This window comes from Notothenia rossii, assembly GCF_949606895.1.
Source record: "Notothenia rossii genome assembly, chromosome: 7".
Classification (NCBI taxonomy): Eukaryota; Metazoa; Chordata; class Actinopteri; order Perciformes; family Nototheniidae; genus Notothenia; species Notothenia rossii.
Window position 1 is genome coordinate 2,936,608 of NC_136905.1, and position 18,553 is coordinate 2,955,160.

Sequence of the window (18,553 nt, forward strand, 5' to 3'; positions counted from 1 at the left end):
ATCTGCATTTAACCCCACCTAGAACTAAGAGCAGTGGGCATGTATCGTACAGTTACCAGGGAGCGCTGATGGCTTTGGTTCCTTGCTCAAGGGCACCTCGGCAGTGACCAGGAGGTGAGCTGGTCGGGACGTGAACCAACGACCCTTCGGTTCACAGACAGTTCCTTCAGACTGAGCCACTGCCTGCCTTTACAATGTCTTCTTCCATCCTGTATGAGTGTACAGGATCTATATACAGATCTTTACTGTGAACATGGCGTCCTCCTAAAGAGAGAGCACCTGCAGGGAGTTGCCTTATGAAGGAGAACAGAGAAACCATTAAACTCTTTCCTGTACGAGGCGTCTCCACATCAGCAGGACTTCTGAAGCATGTCCACTGCAGAGCCTCTGCTGACCCAGGGTCAGTTCTTCCTCTGAGTCCACCCTCTGCAGCTCCACATGCATTTCATTTTAAAGTCATCACAACACATCTCAAAAGTCTCAACAATATCTGATCACATTACATAAAGACTACATGCACATAAACCTTATTACCACGGTTTCAATGACACCAATTATTTAGAAATGTTAGAAATCAAAGGAAACATTTGATTGGACATGAATGAACCCGGTGTGATAAACGCAAAGAAGTCCAAGAGTGGAAAAACATTTCATCATTTTCTTTGTGGCCTTTTTCTGACTTTGTCGTGAAAGACTTTGAGAGTTTTTCCAAGGGAACCCAGTGCTCTGATTACAGGGAGAACGGATGATGGGCTGCCTGCGGACTCTTGTTGAGATGGACCGGGCTCAACCGTTAACCCTCTCAGACCTGAACAAGAAACAGGGAAAATACTTTTGTTATAACCAGCAGAATGTGTAGACAGTTGACGAAGGCGAGCATTTTCAACTGATGGATGGATGTAAATGTTTCCACTGATTTACATTTTTTTATTGTTTGATGTCTTATATATATATGTTGCATTGTTGGAGGAGCTAGGGATTTAAGATTGTCATTGCCATTTCTACACTGTAGCTGTGCATAGGACATCACAGCCTTTAAATAGACAACTTAACTAATTAAAAAAAAGAGGAATAGTTTGGGCGAAAACTAAAAAGGTACCATGGGGTCAGATTATAATTTTCCAAAGGGGGGTTCGTTTAGCACGAAACACTTGAAATAACTAAAGGACAAGTTAACAAAGAAAGTAAAAAGAAAGTGAGGTCAAAGAAAACTATTTCTGCTAAAAAAGTGAGCAATGATTGAGAGTCAAAGCTAAACATTTCAGATGTGTGTATCTCACTCTGCACTTTAACTTTTATTCATGTTCCTTTGTTTTTGAATGAGTGTTTTTAGATTTCATTTTTATAATGTTTCTTAATGTCTTTCATTTTTGTAAAGTACCTTGAATTGCCTTGTGTTGAAAGGTGCTATATAAATAAACGTACCTTGCCTTTAAATATGTTAATCTTGAGAAGTATTTACCTCTACCAGGTAGCATTTATATCCACTAATTTATCGTGTACACTTCACAACATTCCGGAGCCACTAGTTTTCTATATAATATATTTTCAGGAAATATATAATAATAATATATATTTTTTTAGCACTGATTCTTCTATATTTTAGAGGAAAGTTAAATAAGTCCACAGTAGCATCAGCAGGGAGCGGTAATGCAACGTTAATGTGTTGGATCCACCCTTAATAAAACGAAGAACTATGACGCAGTGGGCCTTTAGACCAATCAGTGGAGCGGCCGCCGCGCTAGCCCCGCCCCCTCTGGAGAAACCGCCTTCATAAAATTGAAATGCAGAGAGAAGAGACGCGGGCACAATATCAAGGTAAACTTTTTAAAGATTCTCTCAGATTTACTGACCGACTCACATTTCGGATACTGGCTGACCGTCATGCAGGGTGTGTTGCATCGCTTCCTCAGCTCCTTAATGTGGAGATTAACATGAGGGCAGCTAACGTTAGCAGGAAGTGGCTAGCTGTTGGAAACGTTGTTTTGTGTTTTGCCGCTAAACGGTTAACAACGAACAACAGACGCCCCTGTATGTGTATGTGTATATGTGTATATGTGTATGTGTGCATGTGTGCATGTGTGCATGTGTATGTATTCTTCACGTGCATGATAGAGCGCTAACTTAACACACATTAGCTAACAAGTTTTATTTTGTATTAATCATTTACAATTTTCCACATTTAAGGCACCTATTGTTGGTCAATAACATTGAATAGTGCAAATACATCAACAATAAACAGTTTACATCTTACTAAACAATCACAAACAACAGAGAAGGGATATATTGAAGTAACACAAATAATGAGAAAAGGGTCTGGGTGTAATATTTAGCATCCAGACCGACATGTGGAGTCACAGCGCGCCAATCCTTAGCCTCGTTATTGTGAAGGAAATGAGACACAAAACAACAGCAGTCTGACCGGGGGACAAGAGGGATATGTAAATACTAACCGATCGTTCACTGAGAAACCCAGACAGCTTCTGCACGACTAATCTCTCACAAGCTAGGATACAACTCGAGAGAGCATTCTGTTGAGTGGATTAAACGGTCATCCTAAACTCCTAATGGCGCTAACAGTGTCTGCCAAACACCGTGGGAAATGAATATCCCCTACCTGGTAAATACGGGTTAACAATGCGTTTTTATTATGCTTTATGAATAATAAGAAGTCTAATAACTGTTCGGCATACGCAGTGCTTAAACTGGGCGTATATGTAAATATTATTTACAAGCATGTGTGCCAGTAAATCATTATTACATAGATGAACAAGCAAAGTCCTCCTCAGTCTGCTCCAGGATTGATTACACTGCCCTTTATTTGAAATGGCAAAATACAATATCTATGAGTGGAGATGAAGCCGTGCACGACTGAAGCTAAAGAGTGTAGTGTGTACAGCAGAAAGTAAAGAGTAGATCTATACTAGAGTATCGTACTGTAGTACAAGTACAGCTTAGTGTCCTTTTACCCAAGCAGAAGATACATTTTGTGTGTTTGTTAATAAATCTACATGAGCAAAGGTAAAGACATATATCAAATGCTTAGGGTTGTGATTAGGTGCTGACCTGGAAGTAGAAGTATCTGCTTATATATTTTATTTAGATGTGTTCATTTTGAGAAGGGCCCACAACTGATGACGTTATTTCAAAATATGTGTCCCTGAGTAGAGTAACTAGAATGAACCACAGTACACTAAGCATTCGGATACATGAGTACAAATACCCTTAAACAGCAGAATAAAAGCAGGTCAGCGCTGTGACACTCTCTCCGACGCTCCTCGAATCAAAGTATGACGAGTTTATTTCATTTCATCAAAGCTGCTGTTAATTCCTATCTGGGTACAGGCCTTTTTAACGCTGTAGCATTCCCCTTGCTGTGTACGTAGAGCACCATATCCTCGAGAGCAGCAGCGGGAGATAAACAAACAGGTGTTTCTTTCCTCGGTCAGGAACCATCTGACGGAGCCAGGCGTGCAGATATGAGTGTGGCTGCGGACGAATCGCTGTCGGAGGAGGAGGAGGAGGTGGAGGTGGAGGACCAGCAGGAGGCGGCACAGGAAGACAAGTCGAGTCCAAACAAAAGCAGCTCCAAAATATCCGGTAAAGAATCAAATCGCACCTCAAGGTTCAGGCTTTTATTATTCATGTGTTCATAGCTACCGGGTAGTTATGACGATGAACATCTGAGGTCACAGGCTGCTCCAACTGAGCAACACAATAGAGTGACGCAGTGACGCGTCCTAAAACCAGGAAGTGAGTCAGCATTTCGCCACTTCCTGTTCCCTCGTCTCAGAGCCAATGGGATCTCTGGAAAATATCTGGAAATAAGGTCTGTGGTTGAGACACATCACGTTTTGTTCTACGACATTAAACCCATCAGCAGTGTGAGAAACACACATCTGAAATGTTTAGCTCTGACTCTCAATCATTGCTAACTTTTTATAGGGGTTTCACAACTACCAATATTTACTAGTCGACACGTTTTTCAAAATAGTAGTCGACTAGTCGTTACGTCATAATAAAGACACACAAAGAGAGGTGTACAACTGTATTTTCTATTGGAACTCATACAGTAACATTAAACACTGCATTTTAATTTGTGTTACATGGCTGAGTAAATAACAAACACTGGACTCACCAAAATCAACAGCAAAAAACTCTTGTTTACATAAATGCCACGTAAATCCAGTGCGCAACACTTTATTCGCTGTCCTCCACGATAACGTCCACCTTTCCATATTTTTGGTTTGAACACCAACGCATCGACATGTGAGGGAAGGAGGCTTGACCGCTTTCGGGTGACAGTGTTGCCTGCCAGGGAAAAAACCCTCTCACTCGGGGTGCTTGGAATAGCCAGGTAGCTCCTCGAAAGCGGGGGAAGCGGTGCACGTTTTCTGCCCACCACTCCAGTGGATTATCCATTGTGGGGATATGCGGTGTCCGCTGGCAGTAATCCCGTAGCTCATCATCCGCATCACTGTTGACCCGTGTTTTCTTGCTGTTCGTTTGCCTCTGTTCAGTGCTGACGCCGGTCCGTTGCTCACTGGTGCTAGCATTACTGCTAGTGCTAGCTGTCGGCAGCGGGTGTCTCATCTTCAGATGGTTGCGTATAGCAGATGCATTTGTATTGTACTTCAGTACAGCTGTACACAACTGACACTTCACTGTGGAGTTGGTTACATCTTCGTTGAAGTACTGCCATACATAAGAATGTCGGACGTGTTTTGTAGCATTTTGCAGCACCTCGTTTACCTCCATTTTTTTCACGACCATTTGACTAGGGCCTACAGCGCCGACTAGTGGTAAAGGTAGTCGACTAGTCGGTGAAACCCCTAACTTTTTTGCAGAAATAGTTTTCTTTGACCTCACTTTCTTTCCTCTTTCTTGTTTAACTTGTCCTTTAGTTATTTCAAGTGTTTCATGCTAAACGAACCCCCCTTTGGAACGTGCTCTAATAACAAACCACACATATTCATGTAATCAGAACACATTTAATTGTGATAGCGCTTTTCCTGGTGCTCAAAGGCGCTTGACATCAAATGAGAAACAGAAGTAGAAACACTAATCTCTGCAACCAGTACGAGGTGTTATGGACGGATCCATATGAATATACCTCCAATCAAACTGCACACAGCTTGAAAGCCATAATCAATTACCTTTAAAAACAGAAACAACCTTTCATTTGACTAATCATGAAGTCAGGTTAATCAATAAAGCATTAATGACTTTATCAACAATAAGTAAACAGTGCATCGTTTTTATTGACATGTGATCCCTTTAACCATCATAATAATAATAAAAAACTATTTAAAAATTAAAACTAATAATTACAAATAAATAAATAATTGTTAATTGACGCCTTATTCCAAAGCGACTTACAATGACCAATTACAGGGACATTCTCCCTGGAGTAACTGAGGGCTAAGTGCCTTGCTCAAGGGCACACTAGTGGTGGTGTTCCAGGCAGGATTTGAACTCGCCACCTTCCGATCATCAGCCCACCTCACTATCCATTAGACCACAAAAAAAAAAAGAAGAATAATAATAATATTTTTTTTTCTTTCTAACCTAAACAGGAGAAAACGAACATTCCAAAGGGAAAAAGAAAAAACAAAAGGGTTTGCACTCCTGGGAAAATAAATCCGTCTTACAAAGACAGGTAGTGTGAAAAATAATATCAAAAGTGCAAACACAGCACCACAGGACAACATATCTAAACAAGCGCCGCATTGGGAGTAGAGTCAGAGAGAGCGAGAAACTGCACGGCTGCAGCTTAAATGCTCCCGTCTCCTCAGGTGGACCAATCAGCCTGTCGAGGGCAGCCAATCAGCAACCGGACAAGAGTTGTTGTCTGACACCATCCTATTACCCTGTATAGAATATTATAATGGGCACAGTCATGTAAAGTAGAGTCTTGCTGATTTATTTTTCACACTGCTTGCAGCTGCAGGTGAAATCATTGAAGGAAAGCGGGCAAAGAAGACGGTGGAGAGGCTCGACTTCCAGGCCCCGAAGCAGAAGGAGAAGCTCAAGATAGGAGATGGTAAATAATAAAGTGTGACCGAGCAGAGACGTCAGCAGGACAGAGGCTTCAGTACCGAGCGATGGCAGCACTCTGAACCAGGGGTACCGTAGGTGTATTAAGTATGAAAGGAAAAGCACATTTAGAATTTTGATCCTGCTAATTGGTTTTAAAGCACGTGTGTCTGGCGTTGCACACTGGCCTGCACGTTTTTATAATAATACCACCATTTAAACAACACAAATAGGCTGGAGAGCTAGTTAGCGATAGCTGAAACAGGTTTTTACTGGAGCTGATACTCCAACAGAACATTTATACTAACAAAATGTGACTTGGACGAGCCTCCATGTCACGCCCTGGCTCAAGGACGGACAATAGAAGGAGACTACACATGATTCATTTCCAATTAAAGTACAGTTATTTAAAAAAACTCAGTTAATTGTGAAGTCGGTTAATCAGTGTGTGAATTCTCTAGAAGTTAAATTGCACTCCAAGTCTGTGTATGACAACTGCCCGCTTGTTTGTTTCCCATATCTTCAGGAAGCGGAGATAAGTTAGGAGACATTCCACGCACGTGTTTGCAGATCACCAAGAGGAAGACGGCTGACCTGAAGCCTCTGCACACCATCCTGTTCGACAGGCCGGGGAAGGTACAGACGTCGGCCATTTGAACACACTCAGTTCAGTCTGTTGGAGGAGGCTCTATTCCTCACTTTAACGTCAACTACTAATAGTATAATGCTAACTAGGGATGGGTACCGAGCCCCGGTATTAAACGGGCCCCGGGGCTGAATTATTTAAGACCGGGCTGCCGTTAAGCTCCGACGTTATCGGTCTTTTTATCGGTACTGGAGACATGTAAAAAAAGATATGTCAGTTTTAGTGTCGCCAACTCCGTTTCTTATACGCAAAAAGACTGCAAAAATGCTTCTATGATTATTTTTTGTATTTTCAATCTCTCTCCCCCGCCTGCTTGCGAGGGGGTGGGGCAGTTTACACACACTCGGCTGCAACCTGCAGCAACACACGGAGGAGATGGCGGAGGGAACGCGCTCTGAGGTGTGGTTAAACTTTACCCGTCTCGATGTGGACAATGCTCGTTGCCAAAAGTGCAATAAGAGTTTAGCATGTGAGGGCGGTAACACGAGCAGTTTGTCTAAACATTTATCAAAAGTGCTCCACGTTCATACGGAGGAATGCACCGGGTTCGACTGTCTTTCTAGCAGCTCTGTAGCCCCGTCCACGAGTAACGTTTCCACGTCAGGTGTTCTGTATGCTAGCAGCAACACACGGAGTTAACTACATTATACAAACATGGGTTAATGATTAGAGGTAACTGAGTTATTTAGTTAGTTAAAGTTTCAGCTATTCTGTCCTCAGATTATTTAATATGATTTGTTAAAACATTGTTGTTTCTTTTGATGTGAAATATTATTTAATTTCAATAAAAAGCAATGTTAGTTTTGTTCACAACTTGTTTAGTTAGTTAACCTTTTTTTTTCTCCAAAAGAACCGATAAAAGTATCGTTAAAAGACCGGACCGATAAGCGGTATCGATAAAAGTAGTAGTACCGTTAAAGCCTTAACGATACCCATCCCTAATGCTAACGGTATCAGTGTAGCCTGATCTTTTTCTGTACCAGCTTTTAACCCAATAATTAAAGAATAATAAAATGAACTAAAGAAAGTAGACATTTCATTTGTAATGTCACATATATTACAGAGTTTGATTTTGTTCCATATTTAGTTCAGATTGACTGATTATTAATCTTGATTGATTTAAATATTTTATTTTAGTGTATTTCAGGGGTTATGAGTCAGTGTTAATTTCGTCAACGAAAACGATGACGAAATGTGTTCGTCAACGACCTTTTTTACACGACGCTAAAAAATAGATTCTGGATAATAAAAACTATGACGAAATGTATTTTTTGTTGAGGAGATGAGACGGGACTAAGGTGTTAATGGAGGACTATCGGACATTCAAAATGCAGGGTATTTCCCCCCAAGTGTCCGTCTTGTCTGTCAAAATGCATCTTACGTTTCTAACATGCAATATCATTATTTCCGCTCTCTTCACTCCAGAAGAGCGATCTCCCTGTCTGTGTCTCATCTGTGTGCGGGGCCTCTCTGTGTGCGGGGGGCAGGGCCTCTATGTGTGCGGGGGGCGGGGCCTCTCACTCTGTGTGCGGGGGGCGGGGCCTCTCACTCTGTGTGCGGGGGGCGGGGCCTCTCACTCTGTGTGCGGGGGGTGGGGCCTCTCACTCTGTGTGCGGGGGGCGGGGCCTCTCTGTGTGCGGGGGCGGGGCCTCTCACTCTGTGTGCGGGGGGCGGGCCTCTGTGTGCGGGGGGTGGGGCCTCTCGCTCTGTGTGCGGGGGGCGGGGCCTATCTGTGTGCAGGGGGCGGGGCCTCTCAATCTCTCTCTGTGTGCGGTGGGCGTTGCCTCTCACTCTCTCTCTCTGTGTGCGGGGGCGGGGCCTAACAGACACCCTGCAGCGGCCTGCACACTTTTTTTTTAAGAGTAGTAGTACCGTTAAAAGTAAAGTGTTCAGAGAGTGAAATGTTGCTTTACGAATTTCAACACTTGATACTGTCACCTTGATTCCAATCTCAGATTCCTGTATTTGCCGAACTGAATTAGTTTAAAGAGAGAAAACATTTTGACGAAAACTGGACTAAAATGTAATGATTTTTCATCGACTAAAACTATGAAGGATAAAAAGGACTAAAATGTGACTAAAACTAACAACCATTTTCGACTAAAGACTAAATCAAAAATAGCTGCCAAAATGAACACTGTTATGAGTAACCATCCAATTTGAAATAAAGCAGATTAAAATATGTTTAACTCCATGTTTTGTTTGTTCATCAGACGGCGATTTTAAAGAAGAACCTGCGTCTGTTTAACGGCTTTCCCTTTGCCGCGGACAGCGAAGAGTTCACAAAGAAACGAGAAAAGCTTCTGAAGTAAGTGTCTGTGGCGGAGACTCGGCTCGGTCGCGGTGTGGAATCAGGGTTTGCTATAATAACACTGGACCTTGTTTTTGAATGAAGGAATTCCAACTTCACCAACACCAAGCTGAAGGTTGTCTGCGGGGTTCTGGATCTGGAGAAGAAAGGAAGCCACTCGGATCTCGTCGACAGGATCCTGACGTTCCTCACCGAACCCAAAAACAGCGGGAAGGTGAGACGAGCTCAGAGGCTTCGGTTCATATTCCTTGTACACTTTATTTTCAATCTTTCAGTTTGTGTGTGTACAGAGGGTTCGAAAGACCGTTTCCCATAATCCCCAACACAAAAATACAAATATGTATATTCTATATTTACACAATCAACAGACACATTTATACATATGCGCACATTAAATATCTTCAATATCTTTGGGAATGTGCGTTGGTGCAAGATTGTCCATGGCAGCGTAAAAAGCGTCTGGTGCTGGAAGTGAGTGTCTGGGTGTGGGTGGGGAGTTAGAAGCTGCGTCTCACTTCGGTTAAATGGATTCCTTGCGTCCCTCACTTGCGTCGTTTCCCTGCGTCTAGTCCCTCCCACCAGGGAAGCATGGAGGGACGCAAGGAAACCACGAGAAGCAGGGAAATGAGTTTTAAGAGCAATGGGACGTCGTTTCCTCCGGAGCGTCACGTGAAGCGACGTCCGTTTGTGATGACGCCGCACAGCTGATCGTCTGACAGCAGCCAGATCAGTGCATGCGCTGCATCGTCCAATCAGTGAGCGATACACAGTAAGGGGGCGGGGCGAGTGTCTGAGGATTTCATCGGACGATGGTCTGGTGGTTCCTCGGTTATCGCTCCTCGGTCCACGGTCCTCCGGCACAAATAAGGCCACCGAGACGCTACCCAAGATGGGGGAGACAAATCAACTTGCGGTGAGACCAAGGAGCGAGGAAATGAAAAATAAGAGATGTGAGACGCACTCATAGTCCAGTGGGGGCAGGGGGAGAGAGGAGGTGGAGGGGGGAGGGTTCAGCCTTCTGACAGCCTGGTGGAAACAGTTCTTTAGTCGTCAGTCGTTCCAGCACAGAGGGGTTTTCAGGTCCTCCTGCTGTGTAGGCCTGCCCTCCACCAACTGCTTTCATTATAAATGTTCCACCTCGAAGTTTCCTCTAAAGCCTTCTTGTCTTTTGTTCCTCAGCGTCTGCCGGTGAAGAAGAAGAGGAAGTCGAAGAAGAGACTGTCAGGCGACGACTCGAAGGCCAGCGCCAAGAAGAGCAAACCCAAAATCCGGAGCTCCTCGTCCAGTCCCAAGAAGACCAAAGCGGGAAGCAAGTCCAAAGCCATCGTCATGGACTCCAGCAGCGACGAGGACGACGAGGAGGAAGAGGAGAAGGCGGCGAAGGAGTCGGAGACCGAGGAGAAACCTTCAGAGGAGAGGGAGGAGCAGTCCGACAAGTCAGAGGAGTCTGAAGAGGAGGAGGAGGAGGAGGAGGAGGAGGTGAGGACATGGATCTCACATTATTACACAACAGAAACACAGATGTGTTTTCAGGGGGTCCGCGGGGTCTTAAAAAGTATTAAAAGTTGATAAATCAATTTAGCGAAAATGGAGGCTATTAAAAAGTATTAAACTGCATTTTCCAAGGTTTGCATTTTGTAGCTTGTCTTCAATAAGTATATAAACGGTCCAAAGAGCTTGTATTCTACAGTGTGCCTGAATGTAATCATTGCGTAGGTGTGTAGTGTGATTCTGTGTAGTTTATTTATGGCATCCCGTTGGGTTTGACGTCATCTGAACAGGACATCGCACGCTCACTGCTTGATAGCGCGCGAAGGTCCGTTTACCCCGGTTGCTAAGCAACATCGTTATGGGGAAATGCAAGTCCAAATGGTTGGAAGATAAGGAGGAAGGACAATCAATACTGTATATAGTCAATGTGAGGTGAAGTGTGTCGCCAAGGTAACCGGTTAGAACTCCAAGTGGCGATGAGGTCTTAAAATGTATGGAAAGGGTCTTAAAAGGTGTCACATGTGACTTCAGGATTCCTGCATATACCCTGTGATATAGTAGATAAATAATGTGTAAGTTGCAAACAGATGAATTGGTTAACGGTTATTTGTAAGCAACAACTTATTCTGAGGTGAACATGAAAAACGTCGTGTCATCCTTCCTGTTAACGTCTACGTTTTGACCCATTTCCAAACGGGGCTATTTTATGTATTTGCCTCAAAGGTATCATGAGGCGCGTTCACACCAAGTACTTTTCCCACAAAGGTTCCATAGAACTCTTTAGTTCTCATGAACTAAGTACAGATCGCGTTCACACCGGAAATTAGTCCCTGGGGGTGGATTAGGCAAATGAGCCGCTGACGTCACTTCTTCTTCTTCTGCTTTGGGTTTACTGGCAGGCCGCAAACAACTTCACGGCGTATACTGCCGCCCGGAGTCCCCGGCTGGAAGTCCCCGGAGTTGGGGACTGGCCTTCAGAGTAAACGGCCAGAACGCCGACACCTCCTCATCTCCACCGCTCCCATGTTTTCTTTTGTGTTGCCATAGGTTAGTCTCTCTGCGTTTCTGCGCTGGGCTAATGCTAATGCCAATAATGCAATGCGAGGATAATAAAATGGCGGCTTCACAAAAGTTTTTGGGAGTTTGACGGGGCGTGGTTTGCATTCCGCCCAGCCAATCAGGCACATGAACCTTTTTCTCCCACGAAAGTCCCTGCTCTCTAGCAGGGACTGAAAAGGGGGTAAAAAAGGTTCTCTAGAACTAATTTAGTTCCTGGGACTTTTTGGTGTGAAGGCGACTAAATCGTAGTTCTCAGGAACCTTTGTGGGAAAAGTACTTTGTGGGAAAAGTACTTGGTGTGAACGCGCCTATAGATGGAGAGAGGGGCAGCCTGCTAACAAGCTGCTTCAGACTAACAAAGATTTCAGAATCATAGCCGATGCAATGGTCGTCCTAACTAGTCTCCTCTTCAACGTAACTCTAGATGCCGTGATGCTATTCTTTTTCTAGCCTTCCTATCACTTGATAACAACAACTGATATTGTCCAGAATCTCTCCGGTATTTAAATTCAGGTCAGAAAGGAAATGATCACTAAGAGCTGCTTTTCATTCAGTCTGTAACCCCACACGCGTGTTCTCTCTCAGTCTCCCAAATCAAAGCCGGCCAGAGGGAAGTCGACCCCCAAAAAGTCGGCCCCCGTGAAAAGGCAGCGGACACTAGCAAAGAAGACGTCTCCTCCTAAAAAGAGAGCGAAGAAGGAAGTGTCAGACGAGTCCGACGCTGACAGTGAAGCTGACGAGAAGGTAACACTCACCATGCAGTCAAAGACGTTTATAGACGTCCAGTCTATTCTTTGAAGTGAATCTCGTACGTAGGGATCTTTTGCAGACCACATATAACACGTATCAGTCTGTGTTTTCTAAATTGGGCTTTTCTATTTAGTTGTGTTTTTAAAATGTTTTTACATCATGTATGAGAGTTTTTCAGTCTGTGGCTATTTCAATCAGGAGAGACGGTGTTGATGTAAGAATACATATTTATTGCCAGGAATAAACAAATGAATGTGATGGAGTTTTGGCGATTAGGCCCCGTTGTGCAGGAGTATCATTCGGGAGGGGAGAACCGATCCGATGAAACCCCCCGGGGTCTAGACCCTGGTGGTGGTGAATGGATGGTTGGGTTCGGTCTGAAGGGGATGGGCTTAGCTTGACTCTGGTGGTGGTGAATGGATAGTTGGGGTCGGACTGAAGGGGAGGGGCTTAGCTTGACCCTGGTGGTGGTGAATGGATGGTGGGGTCGGTCTGAAGGGGAGGGGCTTAGCTTGACCCTGGTGGTGGTGAATGGATAGTTGGGGTCGGACTGAAGGGGAGGGGCTTAGCTTGACCCTGGTGGTGGTGAATGGATGGTGAGGTCGGTCTGAAGGGGAGGGGCTTAGCTTGACCCTGTTGGTGGTGAATGGATAGTTGGGGTCGGTCTGAAGGGGAGGGGCTTAGCTTGACCCTGGTGGTGGTGAATGGATAGTTGGGGTCGGACTGAAGGGGAGGGGCTTAGCTTGACCCTGGTGGTGGTGAATGGATGGTGGGGTCGGTCTGAAGGGGAGGGGCTTAGCTTGACCCTGGTGGTGGTGAATGGATAGTTGGGGTCGGACTGAAGGGGAGGGGCTTAGCTTGACCCTGGTGGTGGTGAATGGATGGTGGGGTCGGTCTGAAGGGGAGGGGCTTAGCTTGACCCTGGTGGTGGTGAATGGATGGTGGGGTCGGTCTGAAGGGGAGGGGCTTAGCTTGACCCTGGTGGTGGTGAATGGATAGTTGGGGTCGGTCTGAAGGGGAGGGGCTTAGCTTGACCCTGGTGGTGGTGAATGGATAGTTGGGGTCGGTCTGAAGGTGAGGAGCTTGACCCTGGTGGTGGTGAATGGATAGTTGGGGTCGGTCTGAAGGTGAGGAGCTGGACCCTGGTGGTGGTGAATGGTTAGTTGGGGTCGGTCTGAAGGGGAGTGGCTTAGCTTGACCCTGGTGGTGGTGAATGGATAGTTGGGTTCGTTCTGAAGGGGAGGGGCTTAGCTGGACCCTGGTGGTGGTGAATGGATAGTTGTGGTCAGACTGAAGGGGAGGGGCTTAGCTTGACCCTGGTGGTGGTGAATGGGTAGTTGGGGTCGGTCTGAAGGGGAGGGGCTTAGCTTGACCCTGGTGGTGGTGAATGGATAGTTGGGTTTGGTCTGAAGGGGAGGTGCTTAGCTTGACCCTGGTGGTGGTGAATGGGTAGTTGGGGTCGGTCTGAAGGGGAGGGGCTTAGCTTGACCCTGGTGGTGGTGAATGGATAGTTGGGTTCGGTCTGAAGGGGAGGGGCCCTGGATTCAGAGGGACAGGAGGTGAAAAGGGGGAGGAGGAGGGTTGCTTCGAGTCACCTGAAATGACAGCTGTCAGAGGGGAGTGCAGATTTGAAAGGGTTAGCGGAGCGCTATGATAGGTTTGTGGGAATAGAGCGAAGTGATTGGTTAAGCTGGGGAGTGACGCCCCCGATCACTGATTGAGAGGAGAGAGAGTAGTAACGTAGACATAGTAAATTAATGGGTAAAGACGCTCTTCCTGGTTGAACTTGCGCTGAGCTTCATAAGTATGGTTTCATTGTCTCGTGCTTTTACATTAGTTTTTTTGTCCGATCGGTTTTGTCTAAATGTATTTATGCTGATATTTATATTTTTTATTGATGTCCAGCACTTCGGTCAACTTTGTTGTTTTTAAATGTGCTATATAAATAAAGTTGGATTGGATCCCGAACCCCGGTAGTAAACGGGCCCCAGACAAACATTTCAAAGACCCTGGTATCGGTAAGCTCAGGCGTTATCGGTTCTTCTATCAGTTCTATCTGCAGAACGCTAAAAGTGTGTTCACAGCGGACTCCAAGGGATGTTTTTGTATAGTCAAAGGCGCGGATAGACAATGACGCTGGTAAGCCTTATTTGCTATAGTTGCATTTTCTTTGCCGGTTTTTCCTTAAAAAATAACCGATAAGAATACCATTATTATATTATACCGGTGTCGGTGAGGGTAGTAGTAGTACCGTTAATCAATCAATGCCCATCCCTCCTCGTACGTCTCGAAGAGTCGTTGAGCCGATGTTTGTCTTTTTGTTTTCAGCCCAAGAAGAAGGCAGCCAAGCCTGCCGCCAAAACCAAGAAGGCCGACAGCAGCAGCAGCAGCAGCAACATCAAAACCAAAAGAAACGCAGGTGAGGGGATACACACACACACACACACACACACACACACACACACACACACACACACACACACACACACACACACGTTATCTTCAGATTATTACTCACCTGATTGACAACAGAAGAGCTTCATGATTAAAGTTATTCTAAAAGTTTATAAAACAAACCTTTTTGTCAAAGTAGTCTTGGAAAGCAAACGGGCTTCATGGACTCACATCAGTCTCAAAATAAATAAACAATTCACAAATGTCTAATTCAGGATCTGTATATACATTAATCTAACTATAAAAAATGTCTTCAACGCACACACAAATACAAAGTCTACATATATAAAAAATTACTTTAACTAATATATTTCTGATCTGATTTAAATAAGTGTAATATAAATCCACAAATACAGCAGGATTTTTTTTTTTATCAGCAGCGAACCGCTTCGACACGTGTATTTCGGTTTATTCACGTTATTCTTTTTGTTATTCTTTAACTATTTTATAGTTATTTGTTAATTTAACCCAATTTGTGTTCTTTGAAATTGAAAAGGATATCGCATTGTGTTTGTTACTTCCGTTGCCGTTGCATATGTCTTTCTATTTTGTATGGACATGCTTTTATTTTGAAGGAGAGTTAGCGCAGTTGACAGGAAGTTGTTGTTGCTATGGAAACAACGCGACAGAGATTAATGGAAAAAAAGTAATATCTACATATAAAGACGGAGAAAGTAAACAATAACGTTTATGGTTAAGTGTTAGCACCCCCCGAAGAGGCACAAGGTCTTACGTTGATATTGGAGACTTCAATAAATTAAACCAAAAAAATAACGAAATTGAAACCCGAATAGTACTCCAACGAACAGATATTCGGATATTCGGGTACAGCCCTAACACACACACACACACACACACACACACACACACACACACACACACACACACACACACACACACAGACACAGGAGCCGTCTGAATGTCTCCATCCCTCATGTCTCCGTCCCTCATGTCTCCATCCCTCATGTCTCCGTCCCTCATGTCTCCATCCCTCATGTCTCCATCCCTCATGTCTCCGTCCCTCATGTCTCCATCCCTCATGTCTCCGTCCCTCATGTCTCCATCCCTCATGTCTTCTCTCCGTGCTTGCTGTGTTTGTTCCTGCTGCAGAGAACAACTCTGATGACGACGAGCCGCTCATCAAGATGATCAAGAAAGCTCCGAGCAACGAGCAGCTGAAGGAGGCGGTGCAGAGTCTGCTGAAGGAGGCCGACCTGGAGCAGATGACCATGAAGCAGATCTGCCAGAGGGTGAGGGGGATCTAGGGTTCTCATCGATACAAACAGCCCGACAAAGACTTTGTTTCTGTGAAACATAGATTCCATGTGAGAGTGATGAACGGTGCCTCCCTGGTGGCTCGTTGTTTGATGTCACATTCTGAATATATTCTTAATTTAGTTTTGTGTGTGCGTTAGGTGTTTGACACCTACCCAGAACACAACCTGGCCAACAAGAAGGATTACATCAAACAGACCGTCAAATCTGTGAGTAAACACACACCTTTTGAACAGGTCGTGTGAGTTCCTCTAAATCAGTGTGTGCTCTCTTCGTTATGTTGATGTTTTACTAACTGCAGTGTTTCGTTAAGCAAAGTCCATCCATGAGTCTGTTTGCCGCTCATAGAGTCCTGCTGTGAGCCCTGAAAGTGTTATGATAGAAATGTAGAGTAGGGTCTCAAGCACATTGAAAATGCCGGATAATATTATATTTGATTTTAGGCGCCTTTCATGCCACCCAAGGACACCGTACAATTTGTTAAAAAAAGAAAACGCTAATGGGCAACAGGAAATCATGGAGGAGACAATCAAGTGGACACAAATGAAACACATAGTGGGGAGCACTGCAGTGAGTAGGCAGATTGGAACCGATGGGTTTTTAATTGGGATTTGAATATGGTGGTTCTGTCTGGTGTGGGGGGGGAGGGAGCTGCAGAGTGGGAGCAGTGCAGCTAAAAGCCTGAGCACCCATGGTGACGAGGCGTGGGGTGGGGACCTGCTAACCTGCATATGTTTGGCAATTTGCACAATGAGTACAAGTTGTGTTAATTAAAATGAAAGGCATTCTAGCCTATAAGGACAATAGTTAAAATGGCTTGGCTGATTTGCACATTATCAGCCTGGCTTTGGGGGTGCTGGTGATAATAAATTGTGCAAAGTTGAGGTAATCATGTTCATCTTGTGCTCTCTGTATCCAATAGTCGCAGCCCTATTCATGGTAGTCAAGTCAGCCCACAGAGAGTGTCCACTTCCTGCCATTATTGATGGATTCAGCATCCTCTCTGACCCCCAACCCCTCTCCGATAATATCCCAATCAGCCACGATATTTTTAAACTTGTTTATATTATAATAGTAATTAATGCAACTTATGCTAATTGTGCAAATGTCCAACATATGCAGGTCAGCGTCCGGTAGTTTCTATGAGCTGCAGACCCTGCTATACTTTTCTATCATTAAACTTTTGGGTACTCGACATTTCTGGGTTCAAACTGCTGACAACTAGACGACTAACTTATCAGTGTTGTGTTTGTGAAGTATGATACTGAGGTAGGGCTGCTCAATTAATTGTATTTTAATCGTGATTATGATTATGGCTGGCAACGATTACGAAAACAACGTCATTGAAATAAAACGATTATTTCTGTATTAATATTACTTTTTTTTTTTATAAAATTTTTTTTTTTTTTGGTTTTTCAGTTGAATGATACTAAAGTTCAGGACACTCAACTGTTAAAAACATACTGTTCACATTTTTTTTCTCCAATAAATGGATGTTTTCAAAGTCAATGAGTAATCGCATTTAATAATCGCAATTACAATTATTGACCCAAATAATTGAGATTATGATTTTTGCCGTAATCGAGCAGCCCTAATCTGAGGCATCACCTCATGATGGGAGTAATATAAGGACCGCTCTGATTCTTACTTCATGTTTCGTTCAATGTCTCCTCACAGCTCATCACATAAAGATCTGAAGAAGAGCGATGGCTCGAACATCCCGGGGGGAGCGTTTCCATTCGAGTCACTTCAGTTTGTTTCATGTAAAGCTGTTTCATAACGGTGTGACTTGAGTTTAGATTTCCAGAACAGCTCACCGGTGGTCGTGGGTTAGGCTTAGGTCATGATTTGCTAGATTTATTTTTCTACATTGATTTCCCTCCGAGTAAAGTGTGTGAGTTGTTTCCACAGCAAAGTCCAGTAGCTCTCATGTGACGCCAAATCAGAGCTTTGCCTCGCAAGGACGCCACGTTGTTATTCCTGGATGAAGATTTGTACATATGTGTTTCTAATAAGCTGTTTTTCATTAACTCATTCGTTCTTCTATGAAAGCTGTTTTTGTACGCTTGGTTCCTTTCCTCAGACATTACTTCAGTTTAAAATCCTTAAACTAATCATCTGTACTTACTAATGATTAAAATTGTACTTTTTAACGAAATGTGCTTTGATTGTTTTGTGCAAAGCGTCCAGGGGTCACAACGTGCGAGCTGCAACACACGATCGCTTTCCGTTCACTCGTTTGGATTCAGTTCACCTTTGACCTGCGTGAGAAAGAGCACGACTCAATGTGTTTGGATTCAGATTTAATCAAATGGTGTTACTCACATTACTTCATTTGTTCCACAAGCCGAGCCCGTTCAGTCAACATGACGATGTGTCCTTGGTAGGGATGTTAAGATTCACCGATTCAAATCGGTGTACCAGCATAAACGTTGAAGATGCGAGTGCACCGGTTGAGAGAGAGCACATCGGCTTCAGTTTGGGTTGAACTCGCGATGTATCGATTGTAGCGTCTTTGCATCGGTAAAAAA

At 44.2% G+C, this 18,553-nt stretch overlaps 1 protein-coding gene across 7 annotated transcripts; it reads left to right on the plus strand.

Moving 5' to 3' along the window:
- Nucleotides 1-1,733: 1,733 nt before the first annotated feature.
- On the plus strand, nt 1,734-18,180 carry dek (DEK proto-oncogene). 7 transcript variants are annotated; one of them, XM_079639971.1, is made up of 12 exons: nt 1,734-1,818; nt 3,450-3,600; nt 5,945-6,043; nt 6,563-6,672; nt 8,896-8,990; nt 9,078-9,207; nt 10,173-10,472; nt 12,129-12,287; nt 14,622-14,712; nt 15,858-15,997; nt 16,163-16,231; nt 17,700-18,180. In XM_079639971.1, the coding sequence occupies exons 2-12, from the start codon at nt 3,480-3,482 to the stop codon at nt 17,709-17,711; spliced, it is 1,326 nt and encodes a 441-aa protein (XP_079496097.1). In that variant the 5' UTR covers nt 1,734-1,818; nt 3,450-3,479; the 3' UTR covers nt 17,712-18,180. The 7 variants fall into 7 exon arrangements, with proteins under 7 accessions (XP_079496097.1, XP_079496091.1, XP_079496093.1 ...); XM_079639965.1 differs by lacking the exon at nt 1,734-1,818 and adding an exon at nt 2,588-2,620; XM_079639967.1 differs by lacking the exon at nt 1,734-1,818 and adding an exon at nt 2,588-2,620 and having other exon boundaries at nt 10,173-10,461; nt 12,127-12,287.
- Nucleotides 18,181-18,553: the final 373 nt, after the last annotated feature.

Excerpts from the sequence above, each read along its gene's own strand:
- dek (XM_079639965.1), top strand. Across the intron at positions 6,044-6,562 it reads GAAGCTCAAGATAGGAGATG|GAAGCGGAGATAAGTTAGGA; the intron begins GTAAATAATAAA and ends CCATATCTTCAG. Across the intron at positions 10,473-12,128 it reads AGGAGGAGGAGGAGGAGGAG|TCTCCCAAATCAAAGCCGGC; the intron begins GTGAGGACATGG and ends GTTCTCTCTCAG.